Genomic DNA, 18,864 nt, shown 5'->3' with positions numbered 1-18,864 from the left:
TACAGAAACTTCCTTTGTAATTTCTTTTTTTTTTTTTAACTTTTCATTTAATCTTGCCAATTTAGAGTATCTTGACTAAAAGAGAGGTGGTTATATGTTTATCTATTAAATTTATCAGCCTTTCTCTTCATAGGCTCCTGGTTCTAAAAGATGTTTATAAACATTGGAAAGAATCTCAGGGACAGAATGGCAGCCTCTGCCTGAAATTGAAGCACTTTGAAGGCTGGGGCAGGAAGATAGAAAGTTTAAGGCCAGCCTGGGCTGTGTGATGAGATCTTGTTTCAAAATAGTCATATAAACTAGGCTGGAGGAGAGGGATAGCTCACAACCAAAAAAATAGTTGTATAAGAGAGAAAAAGGGGAAGTCATGTAGTGAGATATCCACCCGACCCTCGCCTGTCAATTGCCCCTCCTCCCCATTCCTCGAGGAACTGGTGGATTCTGGACTTGTCCATCTAGCATTTTTAGTTTCTTATTTTCGCACCAGTAATGTGCTTATGCCACATACATGCTTATGAGTGTATGGTCACAGAGTGATACAACACAGATCCTTTATGACTCTGTAGTGAGATATCCACCCAACCGGCACCTGTAGCGCTGACCACGCCCATTTTGGGTTGTAGAGAGCAACCTGTGCCCCGACCCCAGACCGAAAACCACTCTTTGTCATGTCCGCACCTGGTCGTGGTCACATTACTGGTGCAAAAATAAGAAACTAAAAATGCTAGATGGACAAGTCCAGAATCTACCAGTTCCTCGAGGAATGGAGAGGAGGGGCAATTGACAGGCACGTGGAGGCACATGTATTCCCCACCACTTCTGGACATACAGACAAACACAAGTGCATCCCATGGCCTAGAAATCCTATGGCTGGTCTCATACTCCCCAGAGGACAGAGCTTACAGCCACCAAAGGACCTGCACAGGGACCCTTTAGGAACAGGGAAGAGATAGTTCCTCATGGGGATGATCCAGATGCCCATCAGCAGGAAAATGGACATAACTGAGGTTCTAGTCACAAACTGAAAATACCAAGGGAAACAAAACAGAGCAAGATGTTGCCAGGCCCACAGCATGAAAGACCTCCACACACAATTTAAAGCGAAAGGGGGGAATCTCAGCCCCCAAAGAGCACATTCTCTACAGTTCCACTTACATCAAGTTCAAGGTTAGACAAAACTCAGTTCTGGCACCAGAATGGCAGAAACAGTGGGGGCAACGGGTTCTTAGAGATGGACAGTGGGGGCCGTCTATAGGCTGAGACATCCTGCAGCTGCATCTACATGTGGTTACTCGGGCATCTGAGATGCAAAACTCTGACAGAGAGCACCCAACACTGGGTGCCCCAGTTAGAGCTGGTAACGAGGTCCTTGTGAAGATCAAAGATAGATGCACATGTGTGAGAGGGGGTGTTTATGGAAACTCACAGGTGTATGTAGTACAAGCCCAGACAGCAACATTGAGGACTGAGAAAGTAAAAAATCCACAAAAAGACCAAAGACACGGAAGCACAAACAAGGACAGCATCCCCATCTCCTAAAGGGGCCTATTTCTGTCCTTCATTTTGATCAAAAATAGACTTCTCTTCTTCACTGACTTGACTAGATTATGTAACCCATGAGCGATGCTCCTCTGCTAATAGAACACTCCCAGAAGTGACATCACCCACAAGGGTCCTAGATTGTGAATTTGCCTATTAAAAAGGCAGATTTTTCTCTGTTAGGAAGATAAACTTTCTAGGTCCACAGGAGAACTAACTGGCCCTTCTTCTTGGCAGAGGCCACAGGCTGGAGAAGCCACCTGGGAAACCAGTCCCTGGCATTTGGATTGTTGCTTGCCAGGGTGTGCCATGGACCCTTCCACACTTGGGGAAGGGGATGAGCTACCTTGAGAGCTTTGCTGGTACTACTGAATCTATTTACAGCTTCATAGTAAGGGTGAAAATAAATGTTTTTGGCTTTCTGTTTTGAGCTATGTTCTTGTCTGTACCCCTGCCTCACCCTGATCTCACCAGCCTTAGATACCTGTACAGGTAATGTGTCCCACACCAGCTACAGTGACAATTATTTGACTATTTTCACCATCACAACTACCTTCCTTTCCCAAACCTAAAGAATGGTTCTTAACATCTTAAAACCAGTAGCCCCCTGAAAAATTAAAACAAAACAAAGCATCATGGACTTTAAGCTACAAGACTGTATGGAAAAATCAGTCACCAACACAATGACACCACTGAGGGATTTCCCCTTCATCTTCAGCTTATGTGTACTCACGGTGCAGCTGTTGCGAAGAGCATCAAACTTGCGCTGGATTTCATCTCTATGGGCCTGAAAGGTAAGGGGGTGCATTATAAGTTTTTCATAGGGTAGAATGCAAGTCTACATGCTACATGCAATTTGCTTGAAAAGCCAGGTGCACTGTTGCAGCAGCCGCTTTGCAGAGAACTAATTGATCAGCTCATCTCCAGCTGGCATCAGCGAGAAGTAACAGGGACATACGGTTCTGTGTTAAGTGAGCACAGCTACTCAGACCGCATCACAAACTGCAGACAGATGTTTTCATATTCATACTGACACCTGGGGAGATCTGTGGGAAGCGGGTAATAAAGGATGATGCTTCTACTGCTCTTCATCAGTCCTAAACCAAACCCCAGTGCTGAAAATATGAGTAACCCGCCTAATAGATGGACAGACAGACCGATAGACAGACAGACACAGGCGTGCATACACACACACACACACACACACACACACACACACACGAGAGACACTGTCAGTTAAAAAGCAAAGAGTTTTTAAAAATTAAAGCTGCTGAGATTCATAAAATTTTACACTGACCTGGAAGTAAAGATTCACACAACCTCACACTGACCTGAAGTAAAGGTTCATACAACCTTATACTGACCTGAAGGGGAACCTGTAGCCATGCCTGCTTAGGGGCTGGCTAAAGGTGTGCCTGACCAAACCCTAAGCAGGCATGGCTACAGGTTCCCCTACACTGACCTGGAGGTAAAGATTCATACAACCTCATACTGACCTGGAAGTAAACACCCCAGCTTTCTCTGAGGCACGGCTACCCTAAAACAGCAGTATTTCTGCTAGAGTTTGGATCTTAAGTGCCCTCCAGAGGTCCTTGTGTTAAAGGCTTGTAGTCAGCCTGTGGCACTAATGGAAGGTAGTAAAGCCATCAAGGCATATGGGCTAGCTAGAAGTTAGGCCATGGGCAGTTCTCAAAAAAGATATTGGAACCCTGAACTTAACACATATTCATTCACATTCTCTCTCTCTCTCTCTCTCTCTCTCTCTCTCTCTCTCTCTCTCTCTCTCTCCTTTCTTCCCTCCCTCTCTCCTTCCCTGCTGTCAGAAATAAACAGGTCCCCTCCACCACATACCCATATTAATAACACTAAACTGTAACACAGCCAAGTCATCTCAGATAACATGAATGCCAGTAACTTCTTCCTCAGGTCGAATAACAGGTGTTTTGTCATAGTAACAGAAAGCTGACTGACACAATTCTTATCAGCACTAAGATAGGATCCATGCACTTATAACCTATGCCTTCATTCTGGTGAAGGAAGACAGCGGCAAAGACCCAGGCAAGAAAGTGGCAAAGACCCCAGGCAAGAAAGGACTTGACACAGGTGATGGGCTTAAAAGCGCTGAGCTGGCAGAATATGCATTAACTGGAGTCTCTGAAGGAGTCTGGGGGTGAGCTGGAGAAAATGCTTCAGGAAGTGCTGGCCACAAATTCCAAAGCTGCTAAAAGCTTTGAACCCACAGATATAAAAACTTCAACAAACTCTAAGCCTAAGTAACATGAAGACAATTATTCATAAGCATATCACAATCAAATTGCTTAAAACCAGCAACAAGAAACTCATCAAACCAGGCAGAGAAAGACCATTATACACAGGGCAACAAAGGTGAGTGCTGGGGTGCTGTCTTCCAGGTTGGATGTGATGGTTGCCACCTTGGACCAGAGCCAACTTTCATCACCAGGGCTGGACCTATCAGCATTCCCCTTCACTGGCAAAGGGAAGGCTTTCCTGAGAACACACAGCATTAAATGATGGCCAAAAGAAGGAAACTCCATGATATAGCTGCCCATAAGCTGCTCATGTTCCTATGAGTAACCCCAATGAATTCACTGGTTCACCAAGCCAGATACAGGTGGAATGGCTTCTCTGGTTTGCAGTAGCTCTACTAGACTCCCCAGGAAGAGACACTGTTTTGGGAAGGGTTTCTATTGCTATGATAAAACATCATGACCAAAAGTAACTTGGGGAGGAAAGGGCTTGTTTGGCTTACACATTCAGATCACAGCCCTTTACTAAGGCAAGAACTCAAGCAGAATAGGAAACTGGAGCAATCTTGCTCCCCATGGCTCACTCAGCCTGCTTTCTTGCACAGCCAGGGACCACCTGCCAAGGGGATGACACCACCCACAGTGGGCTGGGCCCTCCCACATCCATCAGTAATCCCACAGGTCAAAACATTTTCTCCTTTTAAGTTCCCTCTTCCCAGATGACCCCAGCTAGTGTCAAGTTGACAAAAACGAACACCCTAAGCAGCACAGACACACATTAACAAGGTCAGACCTTCAGTGCAGTGTAAGGGCTGAGCCTAAGGACAATCTAGCAGCATTTTAAACACCACAACAGAAAACAACAAGAAAAACTGTCTGCCTAGAGCTCTATGACCAGCAGAAGTATTTCTCCCAAGTGAAGATAAAAGCAAGGCTGCCACTGACATTGGGTGAAAGGATGTCTCCCCAGCAGACTCATACTACACAGAAATTCTTCAGGTAGGAAGACAACTGGAAACTTGTGTCTAGATGTTGTCTATGTAGACCCACTACTGAGAGTTGCTGAGGACCTAGTGAGAGGTCCCTAAAGTCAAGACCTTGAAGGTGATTGTGGATCCAGCCCCTTTCTCTCCCCCTCTACCTTTGGTTTCTGGTCACAAGGTGAGCAATATGTGTCCACTGTGCCATCCCAATACGTGCTGCTTTGCCATAGAGCCAAACACAAGAAGCCAATCAGTCATGGACAAGAGCCATCAAAATTGTGACCCCAAACCAATCACTTTTTTTTATATGTTAATTGTCTCAGGTATTTCATTACCATGATGGGATGCTGATTAAATATAGCCAGCAACAACAAAAGACTAACTTGATGGGCTGAGAATAATGTTTACCCAGCTTCCGAACGAAGTCATCTGTACTGCTGTTGAAATCTCACCTAAACCCATGACCAAGCACAGTCTGCTCCCATAAGTCCCCTCCAATGCATGCCATGATCATCATGAACAAAAATGAAGGATTTATTGAGGAAGAACAGGTTCTTACATTAATCACCTCTACATCTAGGACCAGCAAGATTTGTGGGTTTTGTTTTGTTTTGTTTTTTTTTTAATTTATTTTGTTGTTGTTTTTTAATGGGAGAGATAATAGAGATTTTTGGTCTGCAAGCCAATTTGATCTACTTAAATAATCCCTCACCAGGCAAAAGTAAATATAGAAAAGATGAAAATGAAGCTGGGGAGATGCCTTGAGTTTGTTTTCCAGCACTCACCTAAAAAGCTGAGCACATAGGAACACAGAGCTGGGAGGCAGGGGGCGAGAAGACAGGAGGATCCCAGGGACTCATGGGCCAGCCAGTCTCACCAATTGGCAAGCTGCAGGTTTAGTGAAACACATTTCAAAAACAAACTCAAGTAGAGAGCAATAGAACATTCTTGATTCAGACCTTTGGCCTCCACATCACATGACATACACATCCATACATATGCCGTCACCCCCCACCCCCTCCACTTGGTGTAAACTCTCAATAAGTAAGAAACAGTGTGTAATCAGTTCTTTCACATTCAAGGCTCACTGGGCCACAAAGGGTGCCAAAGGCCTGTTCCACTTTTTTGTTACACTTTATTAATAGCAAAGATTCCAATAAGTCTACACTATTAAAAAGTCATTCAACTGGCCTGTTGGAATCTGAAATTGGAGCCATGGATGATTCATTCCAATTAAAATTCACCATTATGAAGCCTTTGGCTCATTTGGACACATCAGACACACTAATACTCGTGGAGGCAAAATGTAATGAGCCACCATCTTTACGGTTCTGGTCTATCTATCATTGATGGGGAGGTATGACTACAGAATGTAAAACTGGTTCTGCTGTGGGTGTCAGCATCACCCTCAGCTTTGATGATCACCCCACTGATTTCAGAAAGGAAACGGTGAGAGGGGCTGCAGACATGACTCAGAGTTAGGAGAGGGGCTTCAGACCATGACTTGGCAGCTAGGAGAGGGGCTGGGGACATGACTCAGCAGTTAGGAGAGTTCATTCTTGTAGAGGACCTGGATTTAGTTCCCAGCACCAACATGGCAGCTCACAACCATCTATAACTCTAGTTCCAGGTGATCTGGTACCTATTTATGGCTTCTTCAGGCACTGCGTGTACATGGTGCAGACAGACATGCAGACAAAGCATCCATATACATAACATAAAAACTAATAAATCTAGCTGGGTGGTGGTGGCAAACGCCTTTAATTCCAGCACTCAGGAGGCAGAAGAAGGAAGTATATCTCTTGAGTTTGAGGTAAGGCTGGTCTACAGAGCTAGTTCTAGGACAGCCAAGGCTACAAGAGAAACCCTGTCTTGAAAATCCAATAATAATAATAAATCTTTTAAAAAACTGAAAAGAAAATGGTACAAGGTATTGATGTTTCCTTTAAACTAGGAGAAGGGACCCATACAACATGCATTCAAGGATGGTGATATACCTGAGACAAGCTTTGGATTAGGCCACGGGATGTGAATTAAGTATTGGGTGGTACAGGGAATATTTATGCTGTAAAATTATCAGGGATCTCAGAAAGTAAAGCTGTTAACATAATGAGCATAGTACGCCAACCAGACAACATTATTATGAAAACAGCCTAACCTCAGTAACTCACAGAGATCCCCAGGCCCACTTGGGAACCTCAGGCTGGTCCAGGGGTCAGTGACACTCTCAAGTTGTCTCAGAGTCTTTATACATTCAATAATTGGAAGGAAAAGGGGAACCTGAACTACAGTGACAAGAGGAAAGGCTGCAGGGTTGGCACAGGAAGGTAGTGCTCAGCGTCTGGCCACCTTCTGGGATCCACAGCCCGCAGGCCTCCATCCTTTCTGGTTTTGTGCCCTAAGTTCACATCTTGACTATTATACCAACAGCTTACTAATTGCATACAAAGCTTGATATTTTCGTGAAGGAATGAGAGCCTGCACTGATTAATGACTTTAACAAATCAAAGGCGACGGCTTTGGGTTCTGTAATCGCACTGTTCAGTGAGTGGGAGCTTTTCATCAGAGCCCCAAGCTTTCCGCTGCTTATTATTTGGCTAAGTCTCTTGACCAAATCAGTAAAGGAACATGGGAGTCAGGACCACAGACCCACCCACTCACTAGGCCTTGCTGGTACATACAAAGTGCAAGCCACTTCTCTCCCAGGCTATTCAGAGTAGCTCTGATGTGCAAAACACAGCTGTGAACCACAAAGTCTGAGGATACCAGTTTTCTATCTCACGGCAGGAAGGGGCAGAGCTGTCTTCTGGACTGAGAGAGGGCGGAAACTGTCTTCTGTTATCAGGAGCAGTCTCTAAAGTGCAGCAGTCTCTAAATCGAGGAGGTTACAGTTCAGCTCTGCTGCAGGTATCTACCTTGACCCAACCTCAGGTCTTAGTGGCTAATTCCAATGTAAAACCAATCAACAGGATGGATAACGTGAGAAGAGAAGAACCAAAGACAGCACATAAAGGCCTCCCAGCTGCTCCCGCCAAGCTCCTTCAATGGAGAACTCTAATTTGGCCCAGGGGTGGAGGCCAGGCCAGGTGACTGCTCCCTTCCCAGCCTGGGAGATGACTCCCTCTTTGAAATAGGAAGTAACAGCCCAATTGACCGTTCCCTTTTACTGATTAAAATTAAAAAAAATCATGCAGTGAGGCTCAGAAACCTCCTATGAGATCATTTTAGATCTGGCTGATTTAATGTGATTGATGCTCAAATTGGATCTGAATGTGGGCCTCAAACAATGAGAAAGCAATAAAGTATTGCATTTGTGACCATTTTTCCTTTTCTTAGAAAATACACTCTTCAGAACCAAGCCAGTCGAGTCCTTTACTTGGCAGCCACATGAGACACAATCTAGAAGGAGCCAAAAAGGCAAAGACTCAAGGCCTCAGACTAGAATGGAAGCCTATGGAGATGAGGTGGAGGGCTTCCCCAGGACAGGATCGCAAGCATGTGGAGGGGTGATCCCCGGGACAGGTTTGCAAACAGCTGTCGGACCCATCGAATTCCTATTATTTTCTTTTTTCCTAGGGCCAAGGTCTTCTGTGTGCCCTTAGCCTCTCGTGGGCTGGTGTGCCATTACAACCAGCTTCTTCTACCATCAGTTTGAGCAAGCCCTATATTCCATGTACCTTCATGTGCAAGGGAGAGTCCAAAGAGTTTTTAGAACAAGGGATGGCTTTTGTTTTCTGGGACTTTTTTGTTTTGTTTTGTTTTTGTAAAGAGTCTTTGAGGCAGTGATCTCATCCGACTAAATTAAGTCGTGACTAGCTGCTGTGCGAGGCTTCAAGCAGCCAGTAGACACAGCACATTCCAAGCAGAGCAGAAAGGCAGGATTTAAGGGACTCATTTCCCACAGATAAACGGCAGTGACGCACGCTCTATTTTATGTCCTCCTCCGTCCAAACAGGCATGGGAAGATACATGACCACTGCCTGCCCTCCCGATTCCCACAGAGCAGCAAGATACATGTGTCATCCTTGGGCACTGCAGAGAAAAATGAATTGAGGAATCACAGGCTAATATCCCGGGGAGAAAAGGCTAAAGACACAACGTTAGGCACACAGCAAGTGCTCTTCATTTGATGGATTAAGTCACTGATGTCACATGCTTTAGTTTCCAACCTTGGATGTTCTCAGAGTACATTCAAGAACACAGATGACAGAATGCATTAAATAACAGTGGTTCTCCCAATTGCAGCTAAGAAAAGCTGTCTGTCTGTCTTCCTCTCCACTCACCCAACTAGAGTAAAAATTTACATCTTCTTGGCATACACTCCTTAAAGATCACTTCCTTCTTCCCTCTCCTTCCTTCCTCCACATGGTCTCCTATGCACCTACTCTGTGTTTGCCTTTTCATTCTTGCATTCATTCAGCATCCCTGCTTTTTATCTTACCAAACTGCTTTCAATCCACTCTCAAAGCAGAATATAAACAAAGAGATGGCATGACTGTTTGTTGTTGTTGTTGTTGTTTTTCAGACTACATATATGGGGTAAGTGGCATCATAATGAGAGTTCTCATAGGGATGATAGAACTTTGGGGCTCGATCAATATCCAGACTTGGCAGAAGTCCCAGAAAGCCAAGGCCACATAAGCACCTTCCTTACTTGAGTTGTTCTGTGTCCTGGCATCATGTAAACTACTATGGCAGCCACTGGTCTCCAGAGGACCCTGACCCTGGAAGGTCACATTCTCAATCTTGTTTAAATAGTGGTAATCCTATATCCAACAGCAGAAGGCAACTTGTAAAAATAAAACTAGTTTAAAGACAGACAGACAGACAGACAGACAGACAGACACACACACACACACACACACACACCTCTTACTAACTAAAAAAGGTAAGTCATGAGCAAAGAATACATATGACCTATAAAAGTTATTCTACTCTAAGAAATGCAGAGATACTCTCTGAAGTAAAAATGGCCAACATCCAAGTGGGATTGAAATTGATAAGGCACCCATTATTAAAAACAAATCACTGAACAAATCAACTATCTTGTGCCCTGCCCACAGAAAAGGGTACCCTGACCAGCAGGTGTGACTGTACCCATCTGCTTGGCAGGAACAATGTGATACTATGAGGAATGTGTGGGCTGTCTAATATAGCCACTGAAGCTCATTCCACTTCCAGAGTCTGCGCCTGCCATGCAGCCTTCCAAAAGCAACGGGGCTTGATTGCTTTATTTAAGGATTTATTTTATCTGTGTTACATGCGTGCGTGCGTGTGTGCGTGTGCAAGAAAGAGAGAGAGACAGAGAGAGACAAAGAGAGACAAAGACAGAGTTCAGGTGCCTGGGAAGGCCCAGAAGAGATCATCAGATCCCATGGAGCTACAGTTACCCAACATGGGCTCTGGGGTCTTTGGGAGTAGATGTGAGTACTCTTAACTGGGAAGCCATCTCTCCAGCCCTCAGTAACAGTCTTCTAAGTAATCTGTCCAGAACGGGGAGACATCAGGATTACCCACCCAGAGCATCATGTTCAACCAGCAGGTGTTCCCTTCTCCAGAAGCTGATGAGTTGGCATTCCACAGGAAGGCCTCTCATGAGTTCTGTCTGTCCATCTGTCAGCCTGGATCAGTCCCTGTGGAATGGCTGGTGGTGGTGGGGATGGCCAAAAAGTCTCCCAGAAAGAACAGAGGTGTGAATCCAGAGATGCCTTCCCATGTTAAACCTCAGGAGAACTCCCTCCAGCTTGGTAAACTTGTCTCTCAGAAACAGCAGGGATGTAAGATTGTTTTCAGAGAAGTGATCTCTCGCCCAGAAGACCCTTTGTCACCCACATCATACCAGAGGCATAAAAAAGACACCAACAGGGTTGAAGAGATGGCTTGGGAGTTAAGGGTGTGTACTGCCCTTCCATGACCCAAGTTTGGCTCCCAGTACCCACGCCAGGTGGCTCACAACATCCTTTAACCTCAGTTCCAGGGACTCTGATGCCCTCTTCTGGCCCCTAAGGGCACTGCACACACATGACATTCCACAGCACATGAAGCAGGGGAGTGTGTACCTGAGACACAGCAACTAGGAAGCAGAGGCAGGAGGGTTACAAGTTCAAGAACATCCTGGGCTACACAGCAAATCCTCATCTTAAAACCTTTCTTGCTCCAAAAAAAATGAAATAAAAGAAAGACAAAGCAGGCTTAAAAGAAATAGTAACATAAATGAGACTAAGCAGGAACAAAAGCCAAACATAAAACAGAACAAAAGTCTCAAGGATAAGGTATAAAGACTACTGTAGGACAGAAATTATTAATTTCTTAAGATTGTTAAAAACCAAGGTAGGAGGACTGGAGTACACAGAATTCAGCTGGAAATGAGTTTCACATGCAGCAATGATTGCTTGAGAAAAAAGAACACTAGGAATTTTTCAAAGTGCTCAGGAAGATGGATCTTGCCGGATGAGGTAGGCAACAATGAAGTCTAGCTACACAAGCTATTTTTCTACCCACTATCCACACCCATGAATCGATTTCTTTTTTTCTTTTTCCTCTCCTGACATCTCTGAGAGTAAACAAAGACACTTGGCGCCCACTCTCATCCCGGCTAAGACCTCCTGAACCTGTAAGAAATGCTCGCAGACTAACCGTAAGCGCCTGGATCTCCTCCTCCGCTTCTGCGGTCGTCTCCTCCAGCTCCGTCTTTGCCTGGCGAAGCTGGCTCTCCAGGGCCGCCCGGGCTGCCTGCAGGGCTGTCAGCTGGGACTCGCGCTCCTGCAGGGACAGCTGCAGCTCTGTGAGCTGGCGCTTCAGCTCCAGCTTCTGCTCCTCATGCTCCAGACTGACCTGAGGAGAAGTTACATGCTCAGTGGACAGTAGAGAGAGAGACTGTGGAAATAGCAGCTTCTCAGTCTGGTCAGATAGGGCCACATGCATCTCAGAGCAACAGCACTGAGAAATACAGCAGGGTGTGCAGTGAGCTCTCCCATGGGTTCTGCCTCCATGGATTCATTCAACCACAGATTAATAATATTCAGAGAGAGACTGCATCTGTACCGAACATGCCTGAACACATAACACATACAGAATTGTCATCTTCCCCTAAACAGGGCAATGTGGCTCCCCGACCACTCCCCCACCCCCACAGATAGGGTTTCTCGGTGTAGCTGTGCTGTTCTGAAACTCACTCTGTACATCAGACTGTCCTTGAACTCAGAGATCTACCTGCCTCTGCCTCCCAAGTGCTTGGGATTAAAGGCGTGCACCACCACCACCCAGCCAGTGTAGCTTCTTGGAGATCAACTGCATAGCAATGGTGTGTTGTGTGACTCGAAGCACATGTGAGATGTGTGTAAGTCATAAGCAAATGCTTCCCTATCTTCCAATGCATTGAGCAGCTACAGAGTTGGGTATCACTGAGGGGAGTCCTAGAGTCATGTCCTAGTGACCATCCCTAACTCATGGACACTCAAATGCTTAGGAAGGCTTCCAAAGAAAGACAGGATGGTGGGAGTCTCGGGTGAGAAAAACATTTAAAGGTAAGTGGATATAAATAACTCCTATTAGTAACAAAGATATCTTTATAATTAGAATACAACTACCACAAGGGGCTGGATTCTACTTCTCCTAAATATTCTCATGCTGATTTGTTCCCATTAGATAGCCTGTATGAATGTCTCATTCTGAGGTAAGCACTTCTCTCTGTCTGCCCAACCATCTACCCATCTACTCAATGTCCTAGACACTCATTTTAGAAAAATGTGACGAACTGTTTCTGTGTCGAGGAGGACTTGAAGAGGAAAGACAGCCTCTACCTTCACGTTGAGGAGAGAGATGAAGTCAGCCACCCTCATTCTGTAGTCGTGTGGAATAGCTGGGACAAGGAAAGATGCTGTGGAAACAGCAGAGCAATGGGAGCTGACTCTGGCATGCTGAAATTCTGCTAAGATTTATAAGAATGGGGCTAGGAGTGGAGAGGGCCGGAGGAGCAAATGGCTCAGCAGTGAAGAGCACTTGCTGTCCTCACAGAAGACCAAGCTCACTCCCCAGCACCCACATCAGGCAGCTCACAAGCACCTGTCATTCCAGTTCCCTGTGATCTGACATCCTCCACAGACTGATTCAAAGAGCAACAAGCTTCCAGGGACACCGATGAGCTACCTAGGGCAGAGCAGCTTCAGTGAGGTGGACCTTATACAGAAAGGCAAAGCAAGTGACTAGCTCCAGGAGATCTGATGCCTTCTTCTGGCCTCTGCAGACACTGCAAATGCAGGACACACATAAACGTAAAGAAAAATAAATTGTAAAACAATAATAACAATTTACAGGAGTCAAATCAGATGGGGAAGGGCTGGAGACCTATAAAACAGGGTTTTGCTTGAGCCTAGCATGCACAAGGCCCTGGCCAAGCTCGACTGAGATTTTTTCAGACAGGGAAAGCAAGTCGTCTAAGAGGTATGGAAGTAATTAGAGCACAACATGTGTATTGGCCTAACCAGCATGGACAAATTCATCCCAGGACCATGCCAAACCAGTAAGCTATGCTTGCTGTAATCATAGGGGCTGACAACTCAGCACACCCACTAAGGGATACAGGGGACATATCCAGCAGAGAAGGCACCCAGAAAAGGTGACATCCGAGTCCCAGGTCACCAGAATAAAGAGAAGGAAGAACTGCAAAAGATGTAACAAGGCTGTGGCTAATTTGCATGGGACAGGGAACAAAGGGCAGAGGAGAGCTGAGTTATCTGTGGTGTTTCCAAATGGGTGCCTTCCAGAGAGTGCTACCAGTGACTCCAGCCCAGAAGAGGGAGAGAGCTGGGGGGAGGAGGGGTAATATAATGTATTAACACTGAACTTCACCCTCATGGGAGACCCAAGTGCAGAGGTCTAAAGTCTTCTACAACAATGCCTCAGAAACTCAAGAGGAGAGTGTGGTTGCCAATCTAGATCTGTCAGTCCTTCCTTAACACGTTGGCGAGAGCTGAAGCCAAGGCCAAGATCCTCAAGTGACAAAGATGATGTGACCACAGAAACAGTACTTACAAGACACCAGGCACTAGAGTTGCTCCAGGCAGTTCCCCAATGACCTGATGGGGGAGGTGTTACCATTACCTCCAATCTACAGATAGGCAAAACTGTGTAGCACTCAGAGATCAGGCAATTATGTAAATGTTACACAGCTTTTAAAAAAAAATTAAAAAATTAAAAAAAAAATAAAAATAAAAAGATGGTAGGGCTGGCGCTCGAACCCAGGAAGTATGGTGGGAGTTCATGTTTGCAAACACGACATCTTACTGTTTGTCTCATTAAAATGCCAGCTGTCAGTGCAGGCTGGGACTCTACCATCGAGCCTGAAAATTCCACAGATGTCCTTTGGCAAAACCATGAGACACGGTGACAGTCAGTCAAGGGGAATCAGGTAGTCAAATGCTGGGAACTTCAAGCAGAGCCCGGAAGTCCCAATGGTGACATAGAAGGGAGCCACACCACTGCACACTGGCACTGAGGAGAAAACTCAGGTCCCTTTAAGGTGAAGACGACTTGAGGTGGAGGCCTCTGCCCTGAATCTCATACCAGCATGTTGCCCAGAGAAGATGGACTGGCCTTGTTTTATTTAGAGCTAAACTCCAAAACTCCCAGGGAGAATGAGAGCCCTGAGCCTCTTACAAAACCTACCGTCCTGCGGGTGGGGGAAGCAGTGAGCTGTTCACGAAATACCAAGTTTCCCCAGGGACACTGGTTTCCCAGATGAGTTACTGCACTCTCAGGCTCAGGAAGACAGACCACATGGAAAGGAGAGATGAAAGACAGTTGACTCGCCCAGGCTGAAGGTGTCTGTCTGTCTGTCTGTCTGTCTGTCTGTCTGTCTGTCTGTCTGTCTGTCTGTGTTGTCTACACCGACACCCTTAAGGCTGACTCTCCTGGGAAAAGTGAAAGTGTAGCCCAGACAGTTCAAGTGAGACCAATCAATCCCCTGATCCAATCACACAGAGTGCCTGTTACATGCCCCTCCCAATTCTACTTTTAAAAACGATAAACTAGGCTTAGTGGCTCACAACTATGGCTCACTTGGGAGGCTGGGACAGGTGGCCACTGTCTCAAAGAACCTGCAATAAAAAGCTGCTGTAGATGACACCAAAGAGTGCACCATAAGGCTCTGGATGATGCTAGTGGAGGGACCAGTACCTTGACAGGCCCTGAAAATGGGATTATGTTCTGTCTTTGGAGCCTGGTTAAAACAGACACTTGTGGAGCCCTGAGTATTCCTTCTCCACGATTTAGTCCTCCAATGCTCAGCAGTCTTTTCCTTAGGAAAGATAATCTACTCTTTGACAGATGCCATCGGAAATATCTGAGCACCTACTATGCATGTGACACTAGCCTCACTCCTGGCCCAGGTGTCTGACTTTAAAGAACAGCTTTCCAGTCCTGTTTATTTGGGACCAGCTCGATATATTCCCCCCAACATCGCCCCAAGGTCAGGAACACTCATCTGATATTACCACTGTATACCTGACTACTAGCTGACACACAATAGGTATTTAATAAATACACAATGGATACCTGCATCTAACTTCCTGGTTTAATGAAATTCAGCATTATTCCCAACCAGACTTGCTATATTCTCCTCTGAAGAGCATGGCTTCTTCCTAGTTTTCCTCCACCAAGCAAAGCTTAACCTGCTTGTCTTTTAATCTCCTGTCATTATGAGACAGACCTCTGCCTCAGTCATAGGCCCATGGCCAGGCCATGCATGTACTGCACATCTCGTGGCCCTCCTCAAATCCCACAGAAGGCGGAAACTGCTCAGTCATGGTTGGACAGATGCTTCAACCTCCACGACCCCTGCAAAGCCCTAAAAGGGAGAAACATCACCACTAACACCTCAGAGATAAGGAGCCTGAAGCACGAACATATTTTCTATAAGCAGAAAACTAGGGGGCTGGCAAGAGGGCTCAACCGGTTAAAGTGCTTGCTGCCACACTTGAGCAACCTGAGTTTGATCTCCAGAGCCTACATGGTAAAAGAAGAGACCCAAACTCCTGAAAGCTGTCCTCTGACTGCCACAGGCTTGCTGTGCACACATATGAAATCCTGTTTTCTAAACTGGTGAGAAATAAAGGTGAATTCAAACCTGAAACCATATGGGCCACTCTATACTCTTAGTCACCATGTGCAAGGCCCTCCAGTGTGTATTGATTTATGCTTGGAAGCTGGCTGGCTGGGGGACTGGATTCCTCCAGCAAAACCTGTCCAGGGACCACTCTTCATCCTCACCTCCCTCAGCCTTGTCTCTAGCTCCAGCAGCCGGTTCTTGTCACTGTGATCTTGATGGCTGATCTTCTCCAGTTGCTCTTCCAGCTTTCGGTTCTGGGCCTCCAGTTTGCCAGCCTGTGTCTCCAGGTAAAATTTCTGCTGCCTGAGTTCTGAAATCATCTCTTCCTGGGCCTTCCTGGTGTGGGGGGGAGGGAGGAGGAGGGGTCCAAACAGAATCAACAGAGGTAAACATGTCTCCTTGGTACGGCAGGCAGAAAGGGAGTGAGGGGTGCATCTTCAGTAAGGAAACTGTAAGCATACCAGGGTTATCGCCCCTCCTAATCTAGCCTCCTAGGTGTGGGCATAGCATGAGGAACCAGGACCCTGTAGTCATCAGTGCTCTGAGTTCTTTGTCTACTGAATTAAGTATGGTCAGGCACCAGATGCTAACATTTCAATCCTTTGGTAGACTTTTTCTGTTTTTTTTTTTTTTTTTCCTTTTAGAGCTTATGTACAGAGTAAAAAGAGGCCTCCTTTGAGTAGAAGTGTCCTCCTGAGAGCTCACAACACAGGAAAAGGAGCCCTGCTCCTTCTAGAACTCTGGGATGCTTCCTCACCTTCCTGCCAACCGCAACAAGTTTCAAAACCGAGAACATAAGACCAGAGAGCAGGTTACCCAACTGGTTCACAGTAAGATGGGGATATTCCAAATATCTCTGAAGGGATGGATGAGCCTGAAGGAGAACATGTCTAGAGATTTAATGTCAAGCAGGGGGACTGTGATCAGAGGACTTATGAACTTGGCCGACCCGTGCTGACCCCCAAGGCCTAGCTCCCTACAGCAGGATATGTGGCTGACCTGGGTATACAGGAGGTTACCTCCTGCTGACTAACTGCAGGTCAGGATGGGGACAGGGACAGCAACCGTCCAGAACCAAACTATAACCAGCCTGTTAGCTGCTGGAAAGCATTCTGTGATCTGTTAGAAATTTGAGGTACTTAACAACACCTGACTCCTGCCAGGTAGTGGTGGTGCACGCCTTTAATCCCAGCACTAGGGAGGCAGAGGCGGGAGGATCTCTGTGAGTTCAAGGTCCAGCCATGGCTACCCAGAGCAGGGGGGCGGGGGGAGATACCGTGCAGGAGTGAGACCATTCAAAGGAGAGCAAAACACAAGTGTGCATTTGCACAGAAAGGCTGAGTTGATGCGCATTTGTGACTAAACCTGTGGTGGTTCCATCAGACAAAAGGACAGGCTTCCTGTGCCAGGAGTGAAGGCGAGTGCAGTAAATACACTTACATGTTCCTCTGGGTGAAGAGACTGCTGTTTGCCGCAAGCTTATTGGCCTCAGAGAGTTCCACAATCCTCTGCTCCAGGGATCTGATCTTGGAATCCATAGCGTTGATCATCTGAAACACAGGAGACCTTCAGCATCTCACACATGGACAGTCACATCCGAGAAGGGTGAAGGTGGGCTGTGGGAGCCAAACTGAAAGTGTCCTTACAAATGTCCACAGGTTGATTGGCCAGAGGTAGTGACAGACTCCTCTAGGTTGTACCCTGAAGGTCACAAGTGTCATTGCTCAATGGATGGTGCTCATCAATGGATGAACTGATGACTGTGGGTGGGATTCAGATGTTTTTCCAGATGAAACTAATGTCTCCACACTAAGTGGCTTGTATCAAAACCACACACCAGGGCCTATCTGGAAAGCTGCTATCCTGCATAGAAGCAGGCCTCTTTACATCCCAGTGTCATTTGTATACAGCCTGGGCCTTTAGGAGCTTCTAACCTGAACATGTAACTACATAAACATTATAACGTATTTCTCTACATTAGCATTTTCTCATCTTAGTTGAGGGTGGGGGCGGGTTAAAATATAACTTGGACAGGACCCTTTAGAGATTAGGGGAGGAGGGCAGACCCAGGGTCCTTATGCATGCCAGGCAAGTGTGTGAGCTTGAGCTACATCCCTAGTCCTTCCCTTAGGGATCCTGGGATGGAAAGCCCCCATGAGTGTCTGGGATAATATGGATTCACATGCATCACAGACCAGTCCCGGGCCCAGCAAGTTTGAAGGGAGAGAAATAAACAAATTTAAGAGAGAGAGAGATGTGGGAGACCGAAGGTCACTGGGTGCTGTCCAGAGGCCCTCGGAGGGACCACTCTGCAGTCAGTCAGTCATTAAAGAACATAAATCCGGCCACTGTTCCTTGGGGACAGGAAGCTGATTTTGACAAAGCTCCCTAGCACCCAACAACCCCATATGATGCCACGGAGAGGACAAGTTACTGGATGAAACAGAGCGACTCTTGGCCTCGCTCAAAGACCCTTCTTGGAAAGCTGGCTTGGAGCCTTGCTACCTACCGCCTTCTGCTCGCTGAGGATTTTGCCCTTCTCATGGGCCTCTTCTTCATGTCTCTGCATCATGTTCTCCAGGCTCTCCTTGTCGGCCAGGTCTTTCTTTATCTGATTGTCCAACACCTATGGAGACATAAGATATGAATGTCCCAGGATGCTAAACGGGGGGTGGAGGGGAAGAGAGGCAGCAGAGGCCCCAGGTCTCCAGACCCTGGGTCAAAGAGAAGGTGAAACCCGAGCAGAGTCTATTTATTCACCAAGATGACATGAAGAAGTGAACATTGCCACCAACTGCCCAAAACCAGGTGGGCGTGAATGAGGAGACTGTTGTGAAACAGGGCAGCTCCAGAGACCAGAGAGCCATGACCAAATGAAGCTGTCTGCAGGACGAGTGGGAAGAGAGATCACTCAGCACCCTAGTCCGGGAGAGGGAAGCGCATAGCAGTCGAGAACATTATCTTAGCC

The 18,864-nt window shown here is 46.4% G+C and overlaps 1 protein-coding gene across 12 annotated transcripts in view; it reads right to left on the bottom strand.

Moving 5' to 3' along the window:
- Positions 1 to 18,864, bottom strand: part of Cit (citron rho-interacting serine/threonine kinase) — a 175,323-nt gene that overhangs the window by 48,427 nt on the left and 108,032 nt on the right. For all 12 annotated transcript variants that reach the window (XM_027414197.2, XM_027414198.2, XM_035443253.1 and 9 more), the window contains 5 exons: positions 18,406 to 18,522; positions 17,337 to 17,446; positions 16,058 to 16,232; positions 11,426 to 11,623; positions 2,273 to 2,326 (listed from right to left, as the gene is read on the bottom strand). In XM_027414197.2, coding sequence (XP_027269998.1) covers positions 2,273 to 2,326; positions 11,426 to 11,623; positions 16,058 to 16,232; positions 17,337 to 17,446; positions 18,406 to 18,522 — 654 coding nt within the window. The remainder of the gene's footprint in view (positions 1 to 2,272; positions 2,327 to 11,425; positions 11,624 to 16,057; positions 16,233 to 17,336; positions 17,447 to 18,405; positions 18,523 to 18,864) is intronic.

The sequence above is a fragment of the Cricetulus griseus genome, chromosome 4, assembly GCF_003668045.3.
Source record: "Cricetulus griseus strain 17A/GY chromosome 4, alternate assembly CriGri-PICRH-1.0, whole genome shotgun sequence".
NCBI lineage: Eukaryota > Metazoa > Chordata > Mammalia > Rodentia > Cricetidae > Cricetulus > Cricetulus griseus.
This window is presented reverse-complemented; position numbering and strand designations above follow the sequence as displayed.